At 42.6% G+C, this 24363-nt stretch overlaps 1 protein-coding gene across 8 annotated transcripts in view; it reads left to right on the forward strand.

Annotated features, from left to right (window-relative positions):
* Nucleotides 1-24363, forward strand: part of casz1 (castor zinc finger 1) — a 189320-nt gene extending 164957 nt beyond the window's left edge. For 4 of the 8 annotated variants that reach the window (XM_036008580.1, XM_031286798.2, XM_031286795.2 and 1 more), the window contains 15 exons: nt 1217-1313; nt 3794-3958; nt 5508-5680; nt 6362-7230; nt 10761-10893; nt 11283-11346; nt 12310-12473; nt 12758-12880; nt 12985-13305; nt 13405-13603; nt 14425-14596; nt 16140-16288; nt 17206-17419; nt 18222-18590; nt 19330-24363. In XM_036008580.1, the coding sequence (XP_035864473.1) occupies nt 1217-1313; nt 3794-3958; nt 5508-5680; nt 6362-7230; nt 10761-10893; nt 11283-11346; nt 12310-12473; nt 12758-12880; nt 12985-13305; nt 13405-13603; nt 14425-14596; nt 16140-16288; nt 17206-17419; nt 18222-18590; nt 19330-20600 (4483 nt within the window). In that variant the 3' untranslated portion in view covers nt 20601-24363. The remainder of the gene's footprint in view (nt 1-1216; nt 1314-3793; nt 3959-5507; nt 5681-6361; nt 7231-10760; nt 10894-11282; nt 11347-12309; nt 12474-12757; nt 12881-12984; nt 13306-13404; nt 13604-14424; nt 14597-16139; nt 16289-17205; nt 17420-18221; nt 18591-19329) is intronic. The other 4 variants (XM_031286797.2, XM_031286800.2, XM_031286801.2 and 1 more) reach the window with 3 other exon arrangements.

Genomic DNA, 24363 nt, shown 5'->3' on the forward strand with positions numbered 1-24363 from the left:
GGGTGGAAAGTGAAAATGTGTGTGTGTGTGTGTGTGTGTGTGTGTGTGTGAGAAAGAAGAGTATAGAAAACACTAATGCCTGGGACATATGTTGGCTTTAATGTGTGCACACACGTAGTTTGACTTCTGGTTTTGTCTTTTCTAAAAGAGCTATCAAACCTTCCCAAAGCCCCCTCTACCCCCATCACCATTTTCCAGACACACACATACACACACACACACACACACACACACACACACACACACACACACACACACACATACACACACACTCTCTTACAGCCAACTTAAAAAGAGTAGTGGATATGCCGTTCAATTAGCTTAATGAACTCAGCAAAGTGATCTGTAAATGCAGCTCTGGGATAATCCTAACAAGGAAAAAACAGAAAGAGAGATGGAAAAAATATTACTTAGCCCCCTTTTCCCCCTCTCCTCTGCACTAGCAGATGGAGCTCTTGGCAGCAGCAGTGCAAATGTTTATTTGTGTGTTTTCACTGGTAATTGGAGGATTTTAACAGTCATCATCGTCAGGCTTATAATCACCACCGTAAAAGTGGCTGTACTGTAGCAAGCAGCAGCCTTTTTCTTTATCTAGCGCCAGACTAAATTCTGTTTTTTGGACTCCAGATGAGAGAGTGAAAGAGTTTAGGGTGAAAAGTAGACATAGCTGTTCCTACATCTCATACCTGACCCTTTTCCTCACAGAGTAAAACGGTGGTTAACCTTAAAGAACTGTGCATTGATTTGACAAGTTTTTTGGGTTTTTTTACAGCATTGAGAAATAAAATAGTCATGGGGTTCCCGATCCTTGAGTGGGTGTGTGTATGCGTGTCAAGGGAAAGGGTTTCAGTGTAATAAGTGTCTCTTACGGCTGCTTTGGAAATAAATGGAGCTAATTTGGTTGAAATTGGTGTGACAGATGGGTAAATTGTTGCAGCAGTGTGGAAAGCAGAAGTCAGTTTGAAGGTGTGAGCTGTGTTACTTTAAAGGTGAGACGAACATAATGCCTTTGAAAACTCCTTCACCTGTTTTTCTTTTGTGCTGTTCCTGGTATTTTAAATAATGTATTCACCAATCATTCTCAATTTGATGTTGATTATTTTTGAATCACACTGACATATTTCTGAGCTGCTTTGTCATACAGCTTTTCATCCCTGCAACTGTGGCTGTTTAAAATGTGTAACTGTTGAAATGTTTCCTGCAACTTGGTTTTCAGATTCTCTGGAAGTCAACACTGTGGACACGTGCACTGTGCCTACCAGTACAGAGAGCATTACCACTGCATGGACCCTGAGTGTAACTACCAGGTGAGCGTGAGTACTTTACAACTTTTTCAATCACTCAAATACACATTTTCTCCTGTATTCTGCAAATTTCAGTTTAACTTTAGTGTCTCACAGTTCAGTTTCTCACACAATGAGAAAAATAAGACTGAGGTAATTTTGTTTCAAGTGCCTCCCTCACTGGTTAAAACTAGTGAGCGCTTTAGTTGCATTGTGACAAATTGGATGTGGTGATCCTAGGATAGACAAACAGGATAATGTGTCATCTTTTCATTAGTGGTCACAACCCAGCCAAAGTCTACGCAGATGAAAAGTCTGTTGGCGTTTGATCTGCCGAACAGTCTGCCGAGTGTTACCATCCGTTCAGTTTGCAGGCGTCTTCCAGTCACAGTTGATCTTTGACAGTTGGCCTTTTATCACAAGGGTTAATTGTAAATATGCTTGAAATATGCCTCTTTTTTATCTATGTGTTCTTTTTTAAAAGACATCTGCCACTGACTGGGGGCCTGCCTTTAATCCCCTTTCACGTTATTAATCTCGTCCTGGTCCCAGGAGTTGTCATGTATGGCGCAGGAAGGAGAAAAAACACAAAGCAGATCATATTACAGGCCTTGTGTTTGCTGTAGCATATGGCCTGAGAGAGTTAGACAAACACAGGAAGATTTGTCAAAGATGTCAAAAAAAACATGCACAGCTAGGGCTGTGTGTGTTTTCCTTCCTTTCCTAACAATTTTCTGAATTAAGCCATCTTCAGCTGTAATCTCCTTTGTCTGCTCCTGATCAAGAGAGATTACCGCTCAATAAATATTGTTTATGTGGTGAAAAGCATTACAGATCTAAGCTTTCATTTTCTGCATGAATCCTACTTCACAGTCTGATGGGTCACATTCTTGGAGGAATACAAAGGAAAATCATTTCATGTCATTATTTAGAGTGTTAGTTCAGGTTATCATGGCAATTTCCACGGTCAGGTCCACATTGCTCTGTTGCTTTTGCGTTGCGTGGAAACACAGATATGATTTGGAAGCCAGCTCTCTGGGATGTCAATACCCTGAAAAAAAAAAAGCAGGCAGTGATGAGCAGCCCCTTTCGAAGCGATAACTCATGAAATGTTACATGACACACACTCCTGGAATATTATCCCACTGCCAGCCTGCGGGCTATTGGCTGAGTCTTAACATTCTCCTTTCATGGGCTTGTACATGAGGGAGAGTGTGCATCTTGCCACACTAGTGGGAATCCTAAAATAAATGTAGCAAGTGGCTCCCAACCTTCATCACCACTCAACTGAAAATGAGATCTTTTTCCCAGTCAGCTCTCTCCATGGCCTATTTTGGACGGCTTGATGGATCGAATGTACCATGACCGCAGTTCAACTCATCACTAACCATTAGACACCAGAAAGCTCAAAGTCCAGAACTGAGCTCCAGATTTTTCAGGAAAAATTTTCAAAACGCAATGAATCTGAAGCATTCATCAATTAGATTAAAAATCTAATTGCTCCTACAGGAGTCAAACATCTCAGAAATATGCAGTGGGAAACAGGCCAAGAGCAAGGGAATGAACAGCTGTGTGAGATCTTAGCTTTTTACGTGTGCGTGAGTGGAACTCATGACACAAAGCAATTACCCTACTTTGTACAGCAATTAGTTGCTTTTTAGAATAGTTCTTTCTGATGTTTTTCCCTCAACTGGAGATAAATATGGATTGAAGACAGAACTGTCTCATTGATTTGCGCTCTCCCGTTACAGTTTCTGTAACATCAGCTTAAGCCCAATTACAGCAGATTTGGTTGCTGCAAGTCTCTGTGGAGTGACTTTTCTGTTTCTCTTTCCTGACTCCTGGGTGTGGGAGGGATTTTCTATTTATTTATTTTGTAATTTTAGAAGGCAGGTCTCTTAGCATATTCACTCATCATTACAGGCGAAGCCTGCACCAAAAGCAAGTGTTCATGCTTTAATTAAAAATGGAATCATATCTCAGCGAATTGAAAGGGAAAACGTTTTTTTGGTTCGCTTGTTTGTTTGTTTGTTTCTGTTGTCTTGTGTTTTCCCCTGTGCATGTCTGAGAAACCATCTGCATGGAACATAATTTTTCCAGAGACAGAAACATCAGAACTGTGATCTTGCATGTCAATTGATTCATCTTAATTAAAAAAAAATACATTTTGGTGTAAGGAAAAAATAATGTAGAAACAGTGGGTGTATGGGGAACATACGTCATGTTCCATGTGAAAGCTTCTCCTGTGCTTAGAAAGTTTTTGGTGCTGCTTTTGGATAGGACACAGCTTTGAGATATGCAAAGTAAATCAATAACCACAGAACGCATCATCTTTAAAGACATTGTGGCCCTCTACATTGCGATGTGCACAGCCCTCCCCAACTGCCAATTGGCTTCTGCTTGTTGCAGCTGCTGCTTCCACAGAGATTAAGTGACTTGTTGCTGATTCTGTGACTGGTTTGAATAAACACCAACCTGTTTCCGTACATTTTCCCCCTCCCCTTTTGCAGAGGTTTACCAGTAAGCAGGATGTAATCAGGCACTACAACATGCACAAGAAGAGGGACAACTCTCTTCAGCATGGCTTCATGCGCTTCAGCCCTCTGGACGACTGCAGTGTCTACTACCATGGCTGCCACCTCAATGGAAAAAGCACCCATTACCACTGCATGCAGGTACACTACAACGACTCACACCTCCTCCTCCACCTACACACATACCCACAATAAACCCACAATAACGCAGAGGCATGCACACACAAACATGGAAAATATCTGCAAATATGGCCACACGTGCTTAAGCATTACATACAGTACAAATAACCCACAACTCACGTATGAAAAAATGTGAAATATAATTCATCATTAAATTTACATTCCAGAGCCACACAACAATTGTGGTTGTCAGTAAACCAGATCTCACACAGTCCATATAGAGCCTAAAGCGGTTCTGTATGAAACAGACAATGGCCCGATCTGGGAAGTCAGGCCGCTCGTACAGTAAGACATACACGACTACAGGATGTTTGAGAGTCACACAGTTTACCTACATCTGTGAAATGGAATTACAGTCCCACACTTTTTCCATTTACACCAAAGTGTCTTTAAAGAGCAGTTTGGCAAAACGTGTCCTAAAGTAAATAAAAGAAAATTGAAAAAGAGTGAATACACGTGAGACTGCTTGTGCTCTCCCCACCTCTTCACTCTCTCGCTCCTTAATTGGCATGGATAAAATTCAGTAAGGTGTTTATATAAACTACACATTTTTCATCTTTTAGTACCAAGCAGCCAGTTGAAGATTATTCCCCCTTCTAGATTTGTTTAATTTTTTCACATCTGCTTATTTTCAATGTGTCATTGTGCCGAGAGCTTTCTCACCGACAGGGCAGCAGCTCAGTGGAGGATGGCTTGAGATATATTCTTTTTTAAACCCCTCTAACAGCGTAATTGTTATAAGGACATATCAGCCCTTGTTTTAACAGTCCCTGAGAACCTGCAGATGTTGGCATCGGCTCTCTTGATTTAGGGGGGAAAAAAACAGAGTGGCATTTTTTTCATTGTTTGACTCAATATGGAGAAGTTGCCCGGTTTGTGCGGGTGAAAAGTGCCAGGGATGATATACAATTGCTGCTTTTAATTCAAACATTACCTGTTTTTTCCCCCTCTGTTGGCTCTGAGGGCTCCTGAGTACCAGAACATTTTAAACTAAAGACAGTCATCTTACTCTCGTCTGCTTTCCTCTGCCCCCTCCAGCTCTCAAATTTGTTCTCAGAGTTACAGTAAGTTAGTGGTGACTGCATCATCACACTCCAAATCAGAATTTCATTTTCTAAAAGGCAGTTTTGCCAGGAAGGTACTGTAGTTTCAGCTACCTGCTGTGACCACTGCCTCTTTCAGTGACTTTTTTCTTTTTTCCAATTGTCACTGTCAATGACAAGGCTGTTTCCAATTCACTGGTTTGACTTGAAACTTGTACTGCTTTGGAGTGCATTACCACAAATTAAATTGTGAACGTGAGAAAACAACCTTCTTTCACCCATTTCTAGGCCACTAGCATTTTCCTAACCACACTGTGCTCCTTTCTCTATGGCTGGTACAGTAAATCAGATCTCTTTAAAGCATCATAGTTGGCTTTTTTAAAACCATTCTTGCAAACTGAAACTTTCATGTCTGCTGTAAGCTCAGATCTTGTTTTCGATTGCCATGCTTTGTCTTTGCTTTGCAGGTGGGCTGCAGCAAGGTGTACACTAGCACCTCAGACGTCATGACTCATGAAAACTTCCATAAAAAGAATGCCCAGCTGATCAACGATGGCTTCCAGAGATTTCGTGCCACCGAGGACTGTGGCACAGTCGGGTGTCAATTCTATGGGCAGAAGACTACACACTTTCACTGCAGGTGAATGTTGTAATGTGGTCTAATGTGGTAGATGCTAAAACATACATTAAGCATAAATGCATTGAAAATACTTATACAATTATATATTTTCATTTATTTTTTGGATAATTATTTCATTTATTTTACTATCAAAACGTGTGGTGACTTACATTTGAACAAGCGCTTACAGTAGCTGCAGAGGCTCATAATAGCAGTTTACATAAATATGAACGCCAACAAATCAGCAGCCAAAAAATAAAATGATTCCTCATTGAAAAATAAATAAATGGTAGGCAGCACACAAGTGAAATCATAACTAATGGCCTCCCTGTTTCTTGGCCTGCACCATTAGTATCTTTGAACATCACAGAATCACAGTTAGAAGGAAAAAGGGGAAAAAAACTCTTATTCTGAAGAGCATGCACCACAGAACTATTATCAGTGGACATAGAGAATCATTTGGTTGATTCATCAATCTCCCTCCCTGGAATGTATCCCTCTGGCAAAGGTTGCAGGTAGTAATATGTCAATGGGTTGCTGCTGTGTTACTGAACCTCCTCAGTTATCATTCCTCCATTGTGAAGTATTTGAATCATGTGGACCGTCCCCATGACTCCCAACTGCACCGAGGTACAGAGGAGTCTTTGCAGCAGAGCACCATAGCAAATCATGTTTTCCCTTTGTGTTCCATTCTTCTTTCAGGCGCCCAGGATGCACATTCACCTTCAAGAACAAGTGTGACATTGAGAAGCACAAGAGCTACCACATCAAGGATGATGCCTATGCCAAAGATGGCTTTAAGAAGTTCTATAAGTATGAGGAGTGCAAGTACGAGGGCTGCGTGTACAGCAAAGCTACAAACCACTTCCACTGCATTCGCTCAGGATGTGGCTTCACCTTTACCTCCACTAGCCAGATGACCTCCCACAAGCGCAAACACGAGCGCCGGCACATCCGCTCCTCTGGGGTCATGGGCCTCTCTTCCGCCTACCTGGCGCCAAAGGATGAGCCAGAGGAATCGAGCAACGATGACCTGATGGACTTCTCGACCATCAGCAGCAAGAACTCCAGCCTGAGTGCCTCACCTACGACCCAGCAGTCCACCACTGTATCGCACCTGTTGGCCACGCCTACCACTGCTGTCTCCTCCTCCTCTACATCGGTCCACACCCTCAAACCCACATCCTCGCTGCCCAGTGCAGGCCAGCGAATGTCCAGTCTGCTGTCCCAGGCCCTGCCTAGCAACATGCCCGTGGCCCTTGCTCTTTCTAACAATGCCATGGCCGCCTCCAACCCGTTCTTCCCCCTAATACCCAGGATGCCTCTCCAACCACCTCCGCCAGCCGCTAGCCTGATATCTGCTATATCTTCCGGGGCCCACTCCATGCCCACCGACTCACTGACCCAAGGTTGCTCCACATTGGGTGCAGATGGAGCCATGGCCTCTACCCCAACGTCCTTCGCCACCTCCTCCATCATGGAGAAGATCTCGGCAAGCAAAGGTCTGATATCACCCATGATGGCCAGACTGGCAGCTGCTGCCCTGAAGCCCTCCAACAACCAAAACACAGGTCAGTCACTTTATAAAAAGTCATCATTGTGCATAATTTATGTGGATACTTAAACAATTACAAAATGAAAAATAGTAGTTTGTGCGCAAACAAAATCTCCAACAACTGGGTCCAGCTTCTCAAATATGCAGATTATCGGTTTTTTTTCCCTTTATATTATGGTAAATTTAATATTGTTGTGTTGTGGACTGGTTGTCAGACAAAACAAGCAATTTAAAGACAACTATCGATAAATCTAAAAATAACTGACAGATTAATTCAGCCAATAATGCTGTAACTGAACCAGTTTATCACACTTGCAAATTATAAACCCAAGAATGAATTGGTAGTTAATTGTAAAGGTTAGCTTTGCTTGTTACTCTTTTTATAGACAAAGGTATTGAAATATATGACAAACAATAATCTTTTGAGCTATGTCTGTGTCCAAAGAGAGTATACTGCATGTATACTAAAAACCACATAATTCTTTCTATGTGGACCTCACTACAGCCAGAGCACAGAGAGTGCACTCAGAGGTCATTTCTATCACTATCCCACAGTGGAGAGAAAGGCAGAAAAACTGCCGCTTTCAGGCTTAAAGGGACATACCGGAGGCATAGTCCTCTGCTCTGGGCTTGTTATTGTGTTGATCGTTTGTTAGATACCCACAATCCATTTGGAGATAAATGCGCTGACAGGGGATAGTAGAGCCTGTAAAAGTCTCTTATGATGTTCAGAGTGGGGGCTCCTGGGGCTTGTGTCGAACATGTTTCCTCATCATTGGTCTCTTATCTATGTCTGCGCCTGTTTCAAGCAAATGGAGGTGGAATGAAATTAAGTTCAGAAATTGCAAGAACAAAAAAATGTTGGGTGTTTTCCTTTTTTTTTGTATCCTCTTTGCAAACCGATAAAAAAACTGAAATCGCTCAGGCAGAAATGACTCAATGCACCAGAGCTGAGAAAGAGGCATTTTTTCACTGACACAAGAACTCAGACACACTTGCATGCATCAGCAAAGACACACTTTTTGAATTTCTAGAAACCTTCTGTTCCCACAAAAACATGTCAATATCTATTTAGCATAAACACAATTCACATAAATTTTGGAGGTAATTGCCTTGTCTATGTTTATCATATTGCTCTAAACAAAGCTTCTGAAAATGAAAATGAAGTTAAAACATCAAATTGATATTGCACTGCAGAGCACGCTCTTGCATTCAGTAGCAGTGGGGCCTCCTGTGCTGAGCATGAGCAGGTGGGGTGTGGATTGTAAATGGGGCTGCAAGGGGGAGCGTCACCGGATGTTGGGACTGGGAAGGATTACAATTCCTGGTGGTGTTCCTTGAGCAGGACAGGCCCTGGGAGAGAGATGGGGCAGCTGCTCCGGGGAGCCGAGCTGAGCCCAGGCTGTCAGCCTGAGCTCCACCTCTGGGCTTCCAGCAGGTAGTCTGAACACTGGGAAGGCCCCCACCAAGGGTGGGGGCCTCCACAGATGGTGCATTCACCACCCCTCTCGTTGTCTCACTGAGAAACTGCAACTCAGATCTCTCTGCTTGATAACAAAGCTGGTTTAAAACAATCTCCTCTATCTTAATCACATACTTTATGGTAAAAGTGCAGTGCAGATACAGGATGGAGCATCAACTTCAGTTTTGTTTCTCATATTTGCTTCATAAAATGTGTGAACGGGACATTTGGGGCTAAAATGAGGAGGAAGTGGTTTGTGCTTCTCTATCAAAAAGGTGTGAGAAAAGTCACAGTGTTTGTGGCTATTTTTCACAGTGTTTATTTTTTCATAGGGTTGTGAAACTTCGCCTATACTGTGGTGAATTTTGCATTTTTCCTGTTTCTGCTTTCAGTATTTTCTCTGTATATTTTTTTATATTAATGTTCCGCTCTAATTTACCCCTAAGTGTTTTTCCCAGAGATTCAAGCATCTGAAGGGTTTACTAATTAGACACACAGTACAAATGATCTTTCACAAGCTCTGTATCTTATCCGGAGTAATTACATGGTGATACATTATTCCTGGATAATTTCCAGAAAGAAGCTGCTTTGAGTCAAACTCATTTGTTCTCCCTCTCTGGAAAGTGGATAGAAAAATAACTTCATGATGTGCAAGATAATAAGATACTTTTGCATTGTAATACACTCTAAAAAAAGTCATTTATCCTCTGATATAGTGAAAGCTATATATATATATATAAGCTTTAATCTGCCTGATGATCACATGTAGATCATATAGTGAGTGGCTGCTCTTGATATAATGTGCTCTCATTTGGTCTGAGAGTTGATTTAATTGTTAATGACAAGGCAGGATCTGTCTGGCTAGTTAATTTTGGGTGTCCTCTTATCAAGTTGGGGGGAGGGAAGGAGTGCTGGACGGAGACTTGTAAGCATTCAGTGATCTTAAACCAGACACAAAATGTTTGACTGCTGTTTTCCTTTAGCCCCACCCCGACCCCACCTCCAGCCCCTCCAACCTCAGCCATTGTCAAACTGAACTGACACTGACACTTCCCCATCTCCAAGCTTTCAGCTGACAAGGCCCAAGACTGGCTTTTCCACTCCTATTCTGCCTGATATGTCTCTGGGTCATTTTGTAGCAGGGGGGGGGGAACTCTGGTCGGTTTCTCCCTGACGTAGGCTGGTCATGTTTTCTCTCCAGCAAGAAAAAGGAGAGAAGCCTCACCAGGCTGAGGGCCAAGGGCACACACTTGGTTGCCCACGACCTTGCCTGTCACTATCCCTCAGCACCAGCCCTGATTCCTAAACAACAGATTCCTCACCAAACCAATCACGACCACTGGTGCTTCTCAGTCTTAGTGTCTGAGAGGCTACACCAGGGTCATCCCTCCCGCTTAAAAAAATAAATAAAACACCACTTATTGTCTTGTAAAAGCCTAGCTTTCTCTGTGTGGCCCCAGGACATATTAATATTTTAATCCCTTGGGGATCAGGGGGTGGGGCAAAATTCACCTTCCTGTCAGCATTTTTACCCTACGTCGTCCCCTGGTCTTTATTTATTTAATTCCAACGCTCCTGTCTCCGCACGCAGCTTTGAATACCTATTTGGAGGAGAATGTGATCGAAAGGTCATGCTATTTGAACCAATCTGATTGGCTGTCAGCTCCAATCTGACCGACATAGCACCCTTGTTCCTTGTGGGTACTCTCAGTGGCATTGGCTGCCGTCCGTTGTCAGGCCAACGAGCAGCCTAGGAAGGTGGGAAGGAAGGGGGGTGGCCAATCTGAGACTGCCACTTTCCCTCAGCATTAGCATCTCACTTAATGACCAGTTAAGAGGCAGCCTGGCAAATGAGTTGTGACAAGTGCTGCAGAAAAAGGAGTCTTTTTCCCTCATATCTCCCGCCTCTCAATCACCATTTTAAAGGCTTGACGGCCTGACATAATTTCGCAATAATTATCACTCTGAGTATTCTTTTCGGGCCAGGACAGAAGTCAGATTGCATCTCGTCATAGGGTAATAATGCTGACCAACAATAACTTTGTTGTCACTTCTCTCATCTGCGTCTCTGGCTTGATCCTCAGGGAATGGGCAGCCGGCTTCAGCCAGCCAGTTCAGTCTGGTTCAAGTGAAGCAGGAGCCAATGGATATCAACTCTGGGGCCTCCCAAGACTCCACGCAGGAGCACAGCCTGGACCTGAGCAAGAAAGACCACAGGTACACAGCTGCATGGTACACAGAGGGTTAATGCTTGTTGTAAATTCACATAATATATTCACAAAATAAATCAACAAGGAAATAAGGTTTCTCTGATTGATAGATGATATCTACAGTCTTGGCAGCCAGGGTTATGTTCACAATTATTTATCAAAAATATCTGTGCATACAATTATAAGACTCTCAACATATTTCTCAATTTTTGTGTGAGAAGGATGTTTGTATAAACCCTCAACTCCAATCTTCCCTCCAACTCACAGTAGATCTTATATCCTAAGAAGACAGCATTTTTCTTCTTCATTATACAGGCACACCTTGTGTGATAAATAGTAATATTTACTGTTCTCATGCAAATCTTGACTAAACATTGTTCATTTTCCTTGTTCCAGTAATGAATCAAACGGACACCCTGTACCAGGGAATACATCTCTTTTATCCTCACTTATGAATAAGGTAAGATCCATCCATCAAACGCCTTTCATCCCAAGACAAATTAGCGGGACACGGAGGGGCCTGTTTGTTTTTTAATGTTTCACCGCTAATAAGATGAGTTTGTATCATTTAAATTTTCCAGCCATTTTTCATACAGTGTAATTTTCACTGCACCTCTCACAAATTAATATAATGAAGCAGTAGCTGGGTGCCATGCCAGATATATAGAGATGTTTGTTTTTTGATGAGCTGTTTTGAACTCGCCGTCCATTTTTTCTCCTCCTTTATACTTTTTCTTCCCCCGCCTCGCTCTACATTTATTTATAGTTTGTAAATCATTTGATTAAAAAGTCACAGGAGAAAAAACAACAGGAAGGCACTGCCCTCATTTTTTACCAAGTCTAAATGTTAGCGTATGGAAATTTATGTTTTGGTGAAGATTAAAATGAACAGTCTTTATCATACATCTTATCTGATTGATACAAATGTGCCAGGTGGTTTCCATCTGATTCATGATGTAATGACAGAGCAGCCTCCATTTTTTTTTTTTTACCTTGCCAACTGGTCAAGACCTCCTCCCTCCCCTCCACACACAGACACACACGTCGTCTTTTTTAACCTCTCCCCAGGAGAGCTTAACTTCAGAGTTGCTCTCCTCAAAGCAGTCATTAAACCCAGACAGTGGAGCTTGAAGACCTGTTGTCCAACAGCTCCTCATGTCATGTCAGCTTTTAGGGGTTTGATTCAAGCCACCACATCACATAAAAGGGTTAACAGTTGCTCCCAGAGGACGCTTGGCAAACACGCTTGGCTTGCACTCAAGCAAAAGCCTGGATGTTTGTAAATCTGGCTGTGCTTTTTTGCTTCGCCAAAACATTTGTGTGTGTGTTAACTCTCACACTCTCACTAACATATGCAAGTTCCCAGCTTACGTATGCCCAGCTAACCCAGCAGCTGGTTGTTTATGTGCTATGTGTTTTGTAGATGTCACAGGTGAACCCTGCCCTGTTCAGCGCCATGAACCTGAAGACAGAGCTGGAGGCAAGCCAGGGCAGCAACAGCTCGGAGGCAGCACAGTATCTGAACAGAGTGCTGAAGAGGCCCCTGCCAGAAAAACCCACTGAGATCTGGAGGACATACCTCCGCAGGTATAAAACATGGAGGAAGTACAAAGAGTCACTGTAGTTTGATTCACTTAGTTACAGTAGACTTATTCATTTTGATAGTGAGAAAACAGAGTGTTTCAAAGTACTGAACATAGAAGGCTGTTTTCTGTAAATACAATTCCTCGCGTATTGCATCACTGGAAACCCCCTGAAACATAAAGAATCTGGTCTTACAGGAATTTGAACCAAGTCGAACCTTAGCGTTTTCTGTTTTTTTTTTTGAGAAGGCAGTACATTTACAATCTTCATTGTCTTGCTATGTAAAGGTTTGACACAGATGACTTCTGTGAGGCTCAGTGCGACTTCCTTCAGAAAGTGCACTTTCACTGCCTGGTAGAGGACTGTGGTGCACTCTTCAGCACTGTGGATGGGGCCATAAAACATGCTAAGTGAGTGTTCCACTGGTTTATAATCACAAAATATACCCTTTCCACATTTTTATCTTTTGGTTTCATAGATCAACATAAAAATTAGCTTCCATCTTGTTTTTCAGCTTCCACCTCCGAGCCACCTTGAAAGTGAAGTCTGAGCCTCAGTTTGGTGAGGGCAAGGACTCCAGTGAGGGAGCCTCGCTGCAGCCTGCTGCCCCCGTCTCTATGGCCAACAATCCCTCCATGGATGTGGCCCACCTCACCTCCTCTGGTGGCTACAGCTCTCCTCCTCCCTCCCTGCTGGCCTGGAAGCAGCTGACCGGCAGCATCCCTCAGATGTCGGACTCGATGCCCAACCTGCCGGCCAACTCCCCTCTGGCCACTACCTCTCTGGAGAATGCTAAACCTCAAGTCAAACCTGGTTTCCTGCAGTTTCAGGAAAAGTAGGAGAAACACTAATTTGCCTCTTATTACATTACAGTACAGTGTGTTTATTCGACCATGTGTTGATTAAACTCCATTTTCCATTTTTATTCATCCAGTGATCCCTGTTTGGCTACTGACTGTAAGTACTCAAACAAGTTCCACTTCCACTGCTTGTTCGGAAATTGCAAGTATGTGTGCAAGACGTCTGGCAAGGCCGAGTCCCACTGTTTGGACCACATCAACCCCAGCAACAACCTGGTCAACGTCCGTGACCAGTTTTCCTACTACTCTCTCCAGTGTCTCTGTCCCAACCAGGTGAGTGCGGCTTGGTAACTCAGCCAGGAGCTGAATCACCTACTGTCATCTCCCAGAGTTTTCTAAGCATGAAGTATGCTATCTATTAGACCAGTATTTGAGGTTATTTGACTCGAGGCTTTCACAACCGCCGCTCCCCGTCTTCCATCCCTGCTGAAAAAGACAGTCGACTCACCCCAGTAATGCCTGTTTATATGTCAATGATGTCATTTTGACTGCCGCATTCTCCTCTCAGAAAAGGCCAATTTAGCTGATATTACCCAATAAATCATTGTCACTTGCACAGTAAACAAGGCTGTCTGGAATAGGGCAAAAATCAGGGGAATGCTTCGCAAATGAAACCTAAATGGCAGCCCCTGCCTGCTCTCATGAGCCCATATTTGGAAAACCGTTTTAAATTAATTCATTAATGTGTCCAAAATCACCCCTCTCACAAAAAGTGCCCCCCTCCCTCCTCCTCCTCCTCCCTCCTCCTCCCCCCTCACCCCCCTCCTCCCCTTATTCTCCATCTCTTGAACTGAGCCGATCTTATTTGGCCCAGTCCTTTGGGAGCTGGGCCTCACAAACAGATGGTGGTGTACAGACATGTTAGAAAGGAGGGGTGTTTGTGGGAAGCCTGGGAAAAAAAATCATTGTGCTTAGAAATGTGGGATGTTCCAAATGACCAGAAAGGAAAAGCCTGTGATGTGTTGATTATGTATAGTGTTCACTTTAACTTTGCACACAAAAGAAAGATCAGATAATATTTATCAACTCCTTTGGCTTTCAAACATTCACCACATTTAACTCATGAAATTCGAAATGATGTGTGTCTTCTGCAGCACTGTGAGTTCAGAATGAGGGGCCACTATCACTGTCTGCGGCCTGGCTGCTACTTTGTCACTAACATCACCACCAAGCTGCCATGGCACGTCAAGAAGCACGAGAAGGCAGATCGCCGTGCCGCCAATGGCTTCAAATATTTCACCAAGAGGGAGGAGTGTGGGAGGCTGGGTAAGAAAAAATTACTACACTATAGTATACATTTTGGGCTGCTGTCTCTTTTTGTCTTTGCCATTTCAGCCTAAATACACTTCAGCTTTTATTAATATTCTACCAAGAGAGACATGTGGATTAAAGGTGTTAAATTGAGAAAGATGTAGATTGATTTTCGGTGGCAGTTGCAAGAGGATATTCTCTGTGTTTACAAAGGGAGAGAGACCAGTGTTGGTAAACACAGTGTCGTGCTATGCGAGTTGTTTAAGAGGCATTAAACTAGTCTGCCTCATAGGTTTTGTTGCTGTGTTTTGCATATTCACAATGGCACCTGAAGTCCCAAAGGTAGTCTTGCCTGTACTATATGAGCAATAACGTCAAAGGGGGCAATCACATCCAGGTTGTTTTCTTCTTCCTTTTGCCCCTGTCAGAAATGAGCAATTAGGTTTGTGTTTGTTAATTATCTGGCTTGTCTGGTTTGCGCCTCACAGCCACCGCTGCCATCACACCGAAATGAATTAAAAGTGATCTGTTTTTTTCAGGCGGTTACACAAGCTTTTCAGAACGCAGAAACAAAGCAAACAAAAACAGGCCCCAAACAGCTGTTTTTTGTCCCCAGTCTGATCTGCCAACTGTATTGTTTGGGCTGGGGGGAAAATAGAAAGGATTACCATGGCTAACACTCCAGTCATAAAGAATTGATGGGTTGCCAGTATCCATGGCAGCAACATTAAACTGAACACCGCTGATGATGTTACCTGGTTTCTGTCTCACAAAAGGCCCTCCGTGTCACGGGGGTTACTGTTATTTGCTCAACTTTGCGTGGTTAAAACATTGTGTGTGCAAAAGCTATTTGATGACACAGACGTGTTGTGCTCTTAAACTGGGTGCCATGGTTACTGACATGCTAGCACCTGCCCAGCATGTTACTCTTTCAATTATTTCTGCCTGCTTTTATATAATGGTATTTGATTAACAGGCACAAAACGGAACATTCATTTAATTTGAAATCATAAAGCAATTAGAGCTAGACCGGTTAAAACACTAGAAAAGAACAGAAGAATATGAAGCAGACAGCAGCACAATGGAGAACAAAAGGAAACATGACAATGGAGATACTTTGAAAAATGAATTTAATATGGTAATAATTGTATATTTACTTTGGTTTGCAGGGGTGTGTGCATTATTGGCCCACAGAAAATGAGAATTTATTTATGTAAATTCCTAATTGAATAAAGCATGTCAGTGTAATAAAAGAGCTCCACAGGTTTAGTGCACAGAAGCCTTGACTTGCTCAGTGTGACACCGGAGTGATCTAATATTCCTCCTACATGTACACTCCCAAACACTTTGAAACCGATCCCTCTTTTGTCGGAGCTATATCATGAAATTAAAAAAAAACTAAAAATATTTCACTTCATGTTTGATCTAATCATAACACCGTCACAATGATAATATTGCGTTTAGCGCAGTAGCTTTTCTCAGACGTCTCACAATGAGCCAAAGATAAATGAATAAGCAAATGAACAGTTTAAAAATGGTTACTGGGTTGTCTTTGCAGGTTGTAAGTATAACCAAGTCAACAGCCACTTCCACTGCATCCGCGACGGTTGCCAGTTCTCCTTCCTGCTCAAGCACCAGATGACCTCACATGCTCGCAAACACATGAGGCGGATGCTGGGGAAGAATTTTGACAGAGTCCCGTCCCAGGTACAAACACACAAACTGTCACATATGACGCATCTCAAACTGGTGTTGAGCATTAAAACATATACCAACAAAGCTGAGTACCTCACACGCCCTTTTACTGACGGATTAAACAGAGAATGTATTGTGCGTGTTTATGCAGTGTAGATGTTTAGATCTAGTGTCTTTTATTAAAGCTCATGGATTTTTTGCTCAAAAATACCCAGATGTTTTTAAAGGAAGTTACATTTCATTTTAAATGTTATGTTCCCACAAACACGTACCGTTGTTGGGGTTTTTGCTGCAAGAAGATGATAAAAAGGTCTTCTTCCAACAAGTCATGTTCTGTCAATCTAGGTATTGAAAGTGAAAAGGAAAATGCAAGTGTTTCACTGCAAAAGGTAGAACAGATTTTCTCTCAGGTTTATATATTACTGATTTTTTTTATTTATTATTTAAGCAAAAAATAATGAGATTTACCTATTATTTGTAGGTATCAAAAGTCTATGTGACTGTACCTAGTTTGGTTGGTTTTGTCGTTTTGATTTGTCGTCAGATTCTGGAAAAGTGTAACAAGTTCACTCGGTGCAAAAAAGAGAGTACCGCTCATATCCTGTCATACCAGTCAGTGACAAATCACTCAGACATTCTTTTGATGAAAATGTTCACCGTGCAGTGTACTTCATTTCTTAACATTACCGCTGCGGTACTTCCTTTACCGTAAGCGGATTTAAACATGTGGATTTTCTAGTTCTGTCCTGTTCTTTTTTCATTTTGAAGCCTTCTTATAATGACAGAAGTTTATTCTTTCAGAAGACTTTTGACGCCTTCAGAAATGCTTGGTTGTATGCCAAGAGCCAACACCTGCATTAATGTCACGTTATATTTGCCAATGTTTGTTTAAGATGTCCCTTTTAAAATAAAGGTTGTTTGTTTTCTAGGTGATGCCACTTGGACAGAGGGCAGATGCATCTAGCATGATAGGGACCCATCCTGGTATGAACTCCAGCTTCTCCTCCACCATCATGGAGGAGACTGATGATTACATGGACTACATGGGAGGAGGGGGCAGCCCCTTGGGCCTCTCCTCCGAGTCTTCCAACCAGGACCGGAGCTGCACCAGCACACCTGTAGGCAACGATGGTTCTCCAGCAGGTGAGAATATGCAAAAAAAATACCTGACAGGTGTCAGCATGTATATATATAATAATAATAATAATAATAATAATAATAATATAGCTTAGTCAAAAAGGTGAATACAATTTTTCAACTCTTACATTCAGCATCAAACATCATGCTTCACTCATTTCCTTCTTGAATCCGGTATTTTGTGATTTAATAGTTTGACTTACAATCAATAACATAATGACACATCAGTCATAATATACAGTATGAGGTTGATGACAATGCTGTATTCTAATGTTCCGAGTTGTGGACAAGGTCTTTTGCAGTTTGCCTGGTCATCCTCATAAAACATCCATTTTAAACATCAGTGGTTTGAGTTATTGCACTGTATGTAGCTTATTACATTTTCCTTTGGCCAGAGATCATCCCTGTGGCTTTATGTCTACTTTAGCACTTTTAGTAGTTTGAATTGTGGGAGAAAGAAAAGGAGAAGCAGCCTCCTTTCCCTCAACTTACTGAATAAATGGATTCTCCTCTGCTTTTTTTCTAAGTCTAAGCCTGCCTGCTATTTTCACATTTCTCCATGTGTTGCCAATATTATCCACTACTCTCATCATTGTTGTTTTGGCTGGTGTTTGGGTTAGTTGTCTTGAATGGGCCTCATTTTGTATCATTCTCTTATCTTTTATCTTTCCCTTTTTACCTCCTTTTTACCTCTACATCCCTCTGTGTGTGTGTGTGTGTGTGTGTGTGTGTGTGTGTGTGTACCTGTATGTGTGTTTCTTCCCCTCTTGTCTGTCCTTCACCCTCTCTGGTCAACCTGTCTCTCCAGGACAAGGCTGGCTCGCCACCACTTCTGCTCCTACTACCCCTGCTGACACTAGCGCTACCCAAAATGTACCTCCTTATTCCCCTCCTCCTCCTCCTCCACCACTGCCACCACCACCACCACCTCCTCCCTCCACTCTTCAGCCTGGCTTTCAGTCCCAGGCCCCATCCCTCTCTCCTGCTCTCCTCCGACCTCCTCTCTCCTCACTCCCATACCTCCTCTCTCCATCCTGTCTGTCATACTCTCTGCTCAGCGCCTCTCTGGGAGCCACTCGGAGTGTTGTCATGCCAACCAACACACCAGCTTTCAGCCCCATCATTGCCACTCCGTCTCCGGTTAAAAATGACGTCCCTATAGTGCAGGATGCTGCAGGTACTTATCCCCGGCGCAAACCAACACTGCAGCTGTCACTCTCAATTGAGTCCTGTGCAGTATTTAACTGTGTGATTTAGTCTTTCTCTGCAGTATTGTTGTGGAAAGACGGGGAAAAAGGGGCTTTCCAGCATGCAAAAAAGAAAACATGTATGTAGAAATGTGCATGCTTACTGAGTGGGTACAGTAATAGAAAAAAATGTGTATAATTACCTCACCTACACCTTTGCGTGTTTTCACTTTTAGTATTACTAGGATTTAAAGATAGGGCAGTAAATTTGGCACCTGTAGTATGAAGCCTGGGCCTTGTTTAGCTTCCATTAACAAGGCTGCATCGGCAGCCTCTTATTTTAATCACGCCTCAAGTTTTATCGAGGCCCACTGATTCCTGTCTTGCAGAACAGGGATCACATCATTAGTAGTGACCCCAGGGTGTAGCAAAAGGTGGGTGCCCCTCATAAAACAACATGGAGATAAGAGGGTCGGTTAAGACCCACAGCTCTGCCTCTGTTTGGAGGCTGCAGACACCCTGTAAAAGTGTCATGTTCCAAAGTCAATCTATCATTTTCCCCCTCCTTTAATCATTCTGGGTATTAGGAATAAAAAACATTGTGGCTCTCTGTGCTTACTCAGCTGTGAACCACTTCTGGCTGAGTAAGGTCTTGCAATGTAACTTGCTTGTAGTTTTACTCTGTGAACCAAGTGATTATTGCTTAATGTGCTGCCTTCCTTCTTTCAGGCAACACCATTTCCATTCCTACGGCCACTGGTGCAAAGAAGCGCTTCTGGATCATCGAGGACATGTCACCATTCGGCAAGCGTCGCAAGACTGCATCGTCACGTAAGATGCTGGATGAGGGGATGATGCTGGAGGGCTTCAGGCGCTATGACCTTTACGAGAACTGCAAGGATTCAGGCTGCCAGTTTTCTCTGAAGGTGACCCACTACCACTGCACACGTGAGAACTGTGGCTACAAGTTCTGCGGCCGCACCCACATGTACAAGCATGCGCAGCACCACGACCGCGTGGACAACCTGGTCCTGGACGACTTCAAGCGCTTCAAATCATCACTCAGCTGCAACTTCCCTGACTGCCAGTTTTCGGGCAACAGCACCCACTTCCACTGTCTGCGCTGTGGCTTCCGCTGCACCGACAGCACCAAGGTGACGGCCCACCGCAAACACCACGGCAAGCAAGATGTGATCAGCGCCGCTGGCTTCTGCCAGTTCAGCTCCAGTGTTGATTGCGAGGTTCCCGACTGCAAATATAAGCTCAAGTGCTCGCACTTCCACTGCACCTTCCCTGAGTGTAAGCACACAGTGGTGGGCATGTCCCAGATGGACTCCCACAAGAGAAAGCACGAGAAGCAGGAGCGGGGTGAGCTGCCGTCTGTGTCGCCCAAACAGGAAGGGATGCACCACCTGGGAGGAAGTGTGTCTGCGGTCTCTTCCGCCTCTATGAGTCTTTCTACTTCCTCACCTAGTGGCCTCTACGGGTTGTCCCGCAGCATTGACAGCAGTGCTCCCTCCATGCTCTACCCAACAGACGGCATCGGGTCCGAGTATAACCACCTGTACCCACAGTCCTCCATCAGCCTGGACGGCTCCCTCAACCTGGGCACCGACACCAGCAGCTCCCTGTTCTTCCTGAAGAATGCAGCCGGTCTGGGGCTCAGCGACTCACTGGACCTCAGCAAGAAAATGCACCACGACGCAGCGCGATCTAGCCACAACCCGGCAACCCAGCTGGGTCTGCCAGTAGCTCAGGATGACACCACAGGAACATCTGGAGAGGCTGAAGATGACCTGTCGCCAGAGGAGGAGGTGCAGGCAGAGGAGGAGGAAGAAGAAGAAGAGGAGGAAGAAGAGGAGGAAGCAGACCTTAACAGTGACTCGAATGATGATTCAATGGCGGAGCCTGATGGTGAAAAGGACAATGGCGAGAGTTTTGATGCTTCCGTTAACCACACTGATTCTTCCCGACTGGAAAAGCAAGACGTTGACCCATAAAAATAAAAAACTACCAGTGACTATAGAAACTGAAGAAATACTCTGTGTACTATGAACAAACAAAAATGAAAGTGGCCTCATTTATCATGTTTAGAGACTTCCCATGACAACAAAAAACAACAACAGTGTGGAGAAAAATGACGGCCCAAAATGATTTATTGTGATGTTTACAAGATGACCAACATTATTAATTCAATTATGCATTAAAAAATATGAACGGAGACACAGAATTAGGCCCTGGTTTACACACGGGGCAGCAATGTAAAGCATTTTACTACACATCAGTCTTTTTGTGTGCGTGCATGTTTGACTTTAATTTATTTTCATTTTTTTTTCACCTTTTTTGTGTGGATAAAAAAAGAAAAATGTTAGAAAAACAAATCTCTCTATATAACTATATATGTAAGTGTGTGTGTGTGTGTGTGTGTGTGTGTGTGTGTGTGTGTGTGTGAATGTGTGTGAACGATGATATACAAAAGGAAATTGCTGGCACAGGCAACATGAACTGCAGGGCCTTGGATACATAGAAAAAGGGACGTAAATCACTAAGGGGAAACAGGATGCGTTCAAACATTTGATCTTTTTTTCTGTAATAATAATAATAATAATTATTATTATTATGAAACACTGAGAGGAAAGGGAGTTACATTTTGCTTATTTCCATCTCTCTCAGATGCTTTTCTTTGTTCTCAATAATATGGAATTGACCAGTAAATATTTGGTCAGTCTCCAAGCAAGCTGCTGGTCTCAACAGTTCTCTGACATTATGCTGGAAATGTTTGACCAGCACCAAAACCAAGCTCAGCCCTTGTAATTTTACCCCCCCAGCAGAGGAATCAAGTTTGTGTGTGGATAGTGCACTTTTATATTAGCTGACCACGATGATTACTGATGATAACTCATAAGCATATTTAAAAATATTTTTGTTACCATTTGCATCTTTGCATTACAATGTTGTTTTGTTGTGTTGTTAGTCAGAAGCATATCGATCTGTAAGCAGGCGAGGTCGTGATTAACGGCCGGAGATTAAGGCTGTGTGTGTGTGTGTGTGTGTGTGTGTGGGGGGGGGGGGGGGTCAGACTGACCAGAGGAAGCGATGAGTCACTTAGATGGGGGGGACGACAGAGGAAGCGTCAGGGAGTGTGTTTTATGTTGAAAATTTACAGACCGAAAATGTCTCAACGGCATTTTGTTTCCATTCACTATGGCTGTGGTTGAGCTCCTGTTGTAACGGTTTTTATTTAATATTTATGTGACCTTCCAATGAGAAATTTCTAGGGTGTTATTGCACTTTTTAGGTTAATTTTTACCGTCTGAAAAAAAAAAAAATGATATATATATATCTTTTAACAGGGAATTTTGCTTTAAAGATGTTGTTTTAGTTCACTTTTGCTTTAATGCACAAATAGATGTTAGTGTGACAAAGAACTGTTCTGTGATTTATTTAAGACTGGTTTTTATTTTGCTTCTGTGATTCGACAGTTTGAAAAAAAAGGAAATGGGTGTGCCAGAAAAACGGTGCCCTGATGAGAAACACTAATACGGACTGTGATTTGAAATGAGTTCTTAAGAAGTTCATGGCAATGCTCACTTACTGTAGTACTAAATTATAAATCTGTCAAAGCCACCCTCGGTTTATATTGAGCAAATATGTGCGACCGAGAAGTGGACACATTGATCATGAATTATCATTGGAAATAAGCAATCATAATATAAGGAATAAATGTGTGTAGATGATATTCCTTCAGATGTTTTGAGAAGAAAAAAAAAGGGTTGTACAGTATTTTCCTCTGTAAAAAATAACTATATATGAACAAAATGCTCTTTGATGAACAGCATCCTTTAAAAAGAAAACCGTTAAGAGGAGAAATGAATAATAAAAAGTAAAAAATTCAAATAGCCTCATCATAGTTTGCTTGTGTGCGTGACATTTTTTATTACCCCAGATTTTTTGGAAAAAAATTGTTCATACTGTAGCATTGATTCCGTTATGTTTGCAGTATATATTCTTTCTTTTTCCAACTATGTCAGAAGCTCAAACTAAAATACACTTGTTTGAATTCATTCATCGATGTTTCTGTTTTATTTAACGACTCGTTTTATTCATTGTCATTTTTCGGTGTGATTTTTTTTCCTCATTAATTGAAATTCTTGGTTTATATTTACTTTGCTGTGGGCGTGCCTCGTTCACAGACTCAACTGTCTCTGGGGACTCTGGTGCAACGCAGAGGCGTCACGTTTGTTTTGTTTTCTCATCAGATAACTGTAGGGGCTGAGACATTGTGCACTTGAATTATGTGTCTGTGTGTGTGTGTGTGTGTGTGTGTGTGTGTGTGTGTGTGTGTGTGTGTAAAATAGCAGGATTTGTAAAAAGTTGAAAATAAAGAAACTATAATTATTATAACAATACACATGCAGTGATTGGTAGTGCTTCAGCCTGAGGACATTTTGGGTCACGTGTGGAGGGAAAAGGTGCTGCTGGACAACAGCAGGGCAAAAGGTCTCAGCAGCTATCTCTCTGTCTCTTTTTCTATCCGTCAGTGACACTACTGAAGTGTGTGTGTGTGTGTGTGTGTGTGTGTGTGTGTGTGTGTGTGTGTGTGTGTGTGTGTGTGTGTGTGTGTGTGTGTGTGTGTGTGTGTGTGTCTCCCCCTGAGAGAGACAGTTAGGCCATGGCTGTAAGAACACAGACCTGTGACTCCGTCCCAGCTGCTCTGAGCTTCGATTCATATTTCATGACCTTGTGCGCCTTTTCCCTGCTTTGTTCCGCTTTAAATCCAACTGGGACACTTTTCTGTCACAGAATTTGAAGAAAACAAAAAAACAAACATCTGCATTTATGCAGGTGAAGGAATCAACAATATTTGTTGTTGGGGTCGCCCGTTGTTCATGCTTGTCATTCTGGTGTGAGAACAAGATCAGAGCCGAGGACCATTAGGGAGAGTTAGAGGCCTGCTACTGCTAACAAGATGGCTCTCTGTGTCTTGTTCAGTGTTAACAGGGCACTTTTTTTTTTTGTTGCCTTGAGCCATGTGCTGGGTTCTCCTCCCACTCCCTCATGTCACCCAGTGGCCAGTGTGCTGGTTCTCTCTGTCCCTTCGTCTACAGCTGTTCCTGTCCTTCCTCCTTGTGATGTTTTTTTTAATAATAAAAAAAGAAAAAAATTGGGTAAAGGCATCACCATCTGTCAGCCACCTGGCATCCTGTATATAATCTACCAGAAAAAAAAGAATAAACATGAAAATTATATTACTCAAAAACCAGACGGAAACGACCTCCAAATCCTGCATAGGCTGCTGCCGAAACGACAGATCATTTTACTGTTTTAATTAACAGAGTAAAAAGGATGGTATAAAAAAGTGGTGGGGAAATAAACTGAAATGTATTACCACTGCTGGGAAAAACGTAATATGAAAGCCTCCTGCTTACTGCAGCGTAGTGGATTAACAGAGCAACATTTTAGACTTTGTAAAATATATTGCACTTTTGGACTAAAAGCCATCTCCCGTTTGCGTTCAATTTGGCTAGACTCATGAGACATTTTATATGAAAAGTAGACAATGAAGCAATTTTTTAAAAGTCTCTACTTGAATCTGTTGCCCTCAGCACTACTATTCATTCTTGTCGTATTGCTTATTTCCACTTGGATACAGTGCTGTTTATCTTCATTGTGCTATATTTATGTTGTTCCTCTGTTTCTGCATGTCTTATGCAAAGATTGAGCTTTTCACTCAGTGAAATAAAAACATACTGAACAACTTTA

The sequence above is a fragment of the Sander lucioperca genome, chromosome 12 (genome assembly GCF_008315115.2).
Source record: "Sander lucioperca isolate FBNREF2018 chromosome 12, SLUC_FBN_1.2, whole genome shotgun sequence".
NCBI lineage: Eukaryota > Metazoa > Chordata > Actinopteri > Perciformes > Percidae > Sander > Sander lucioperca.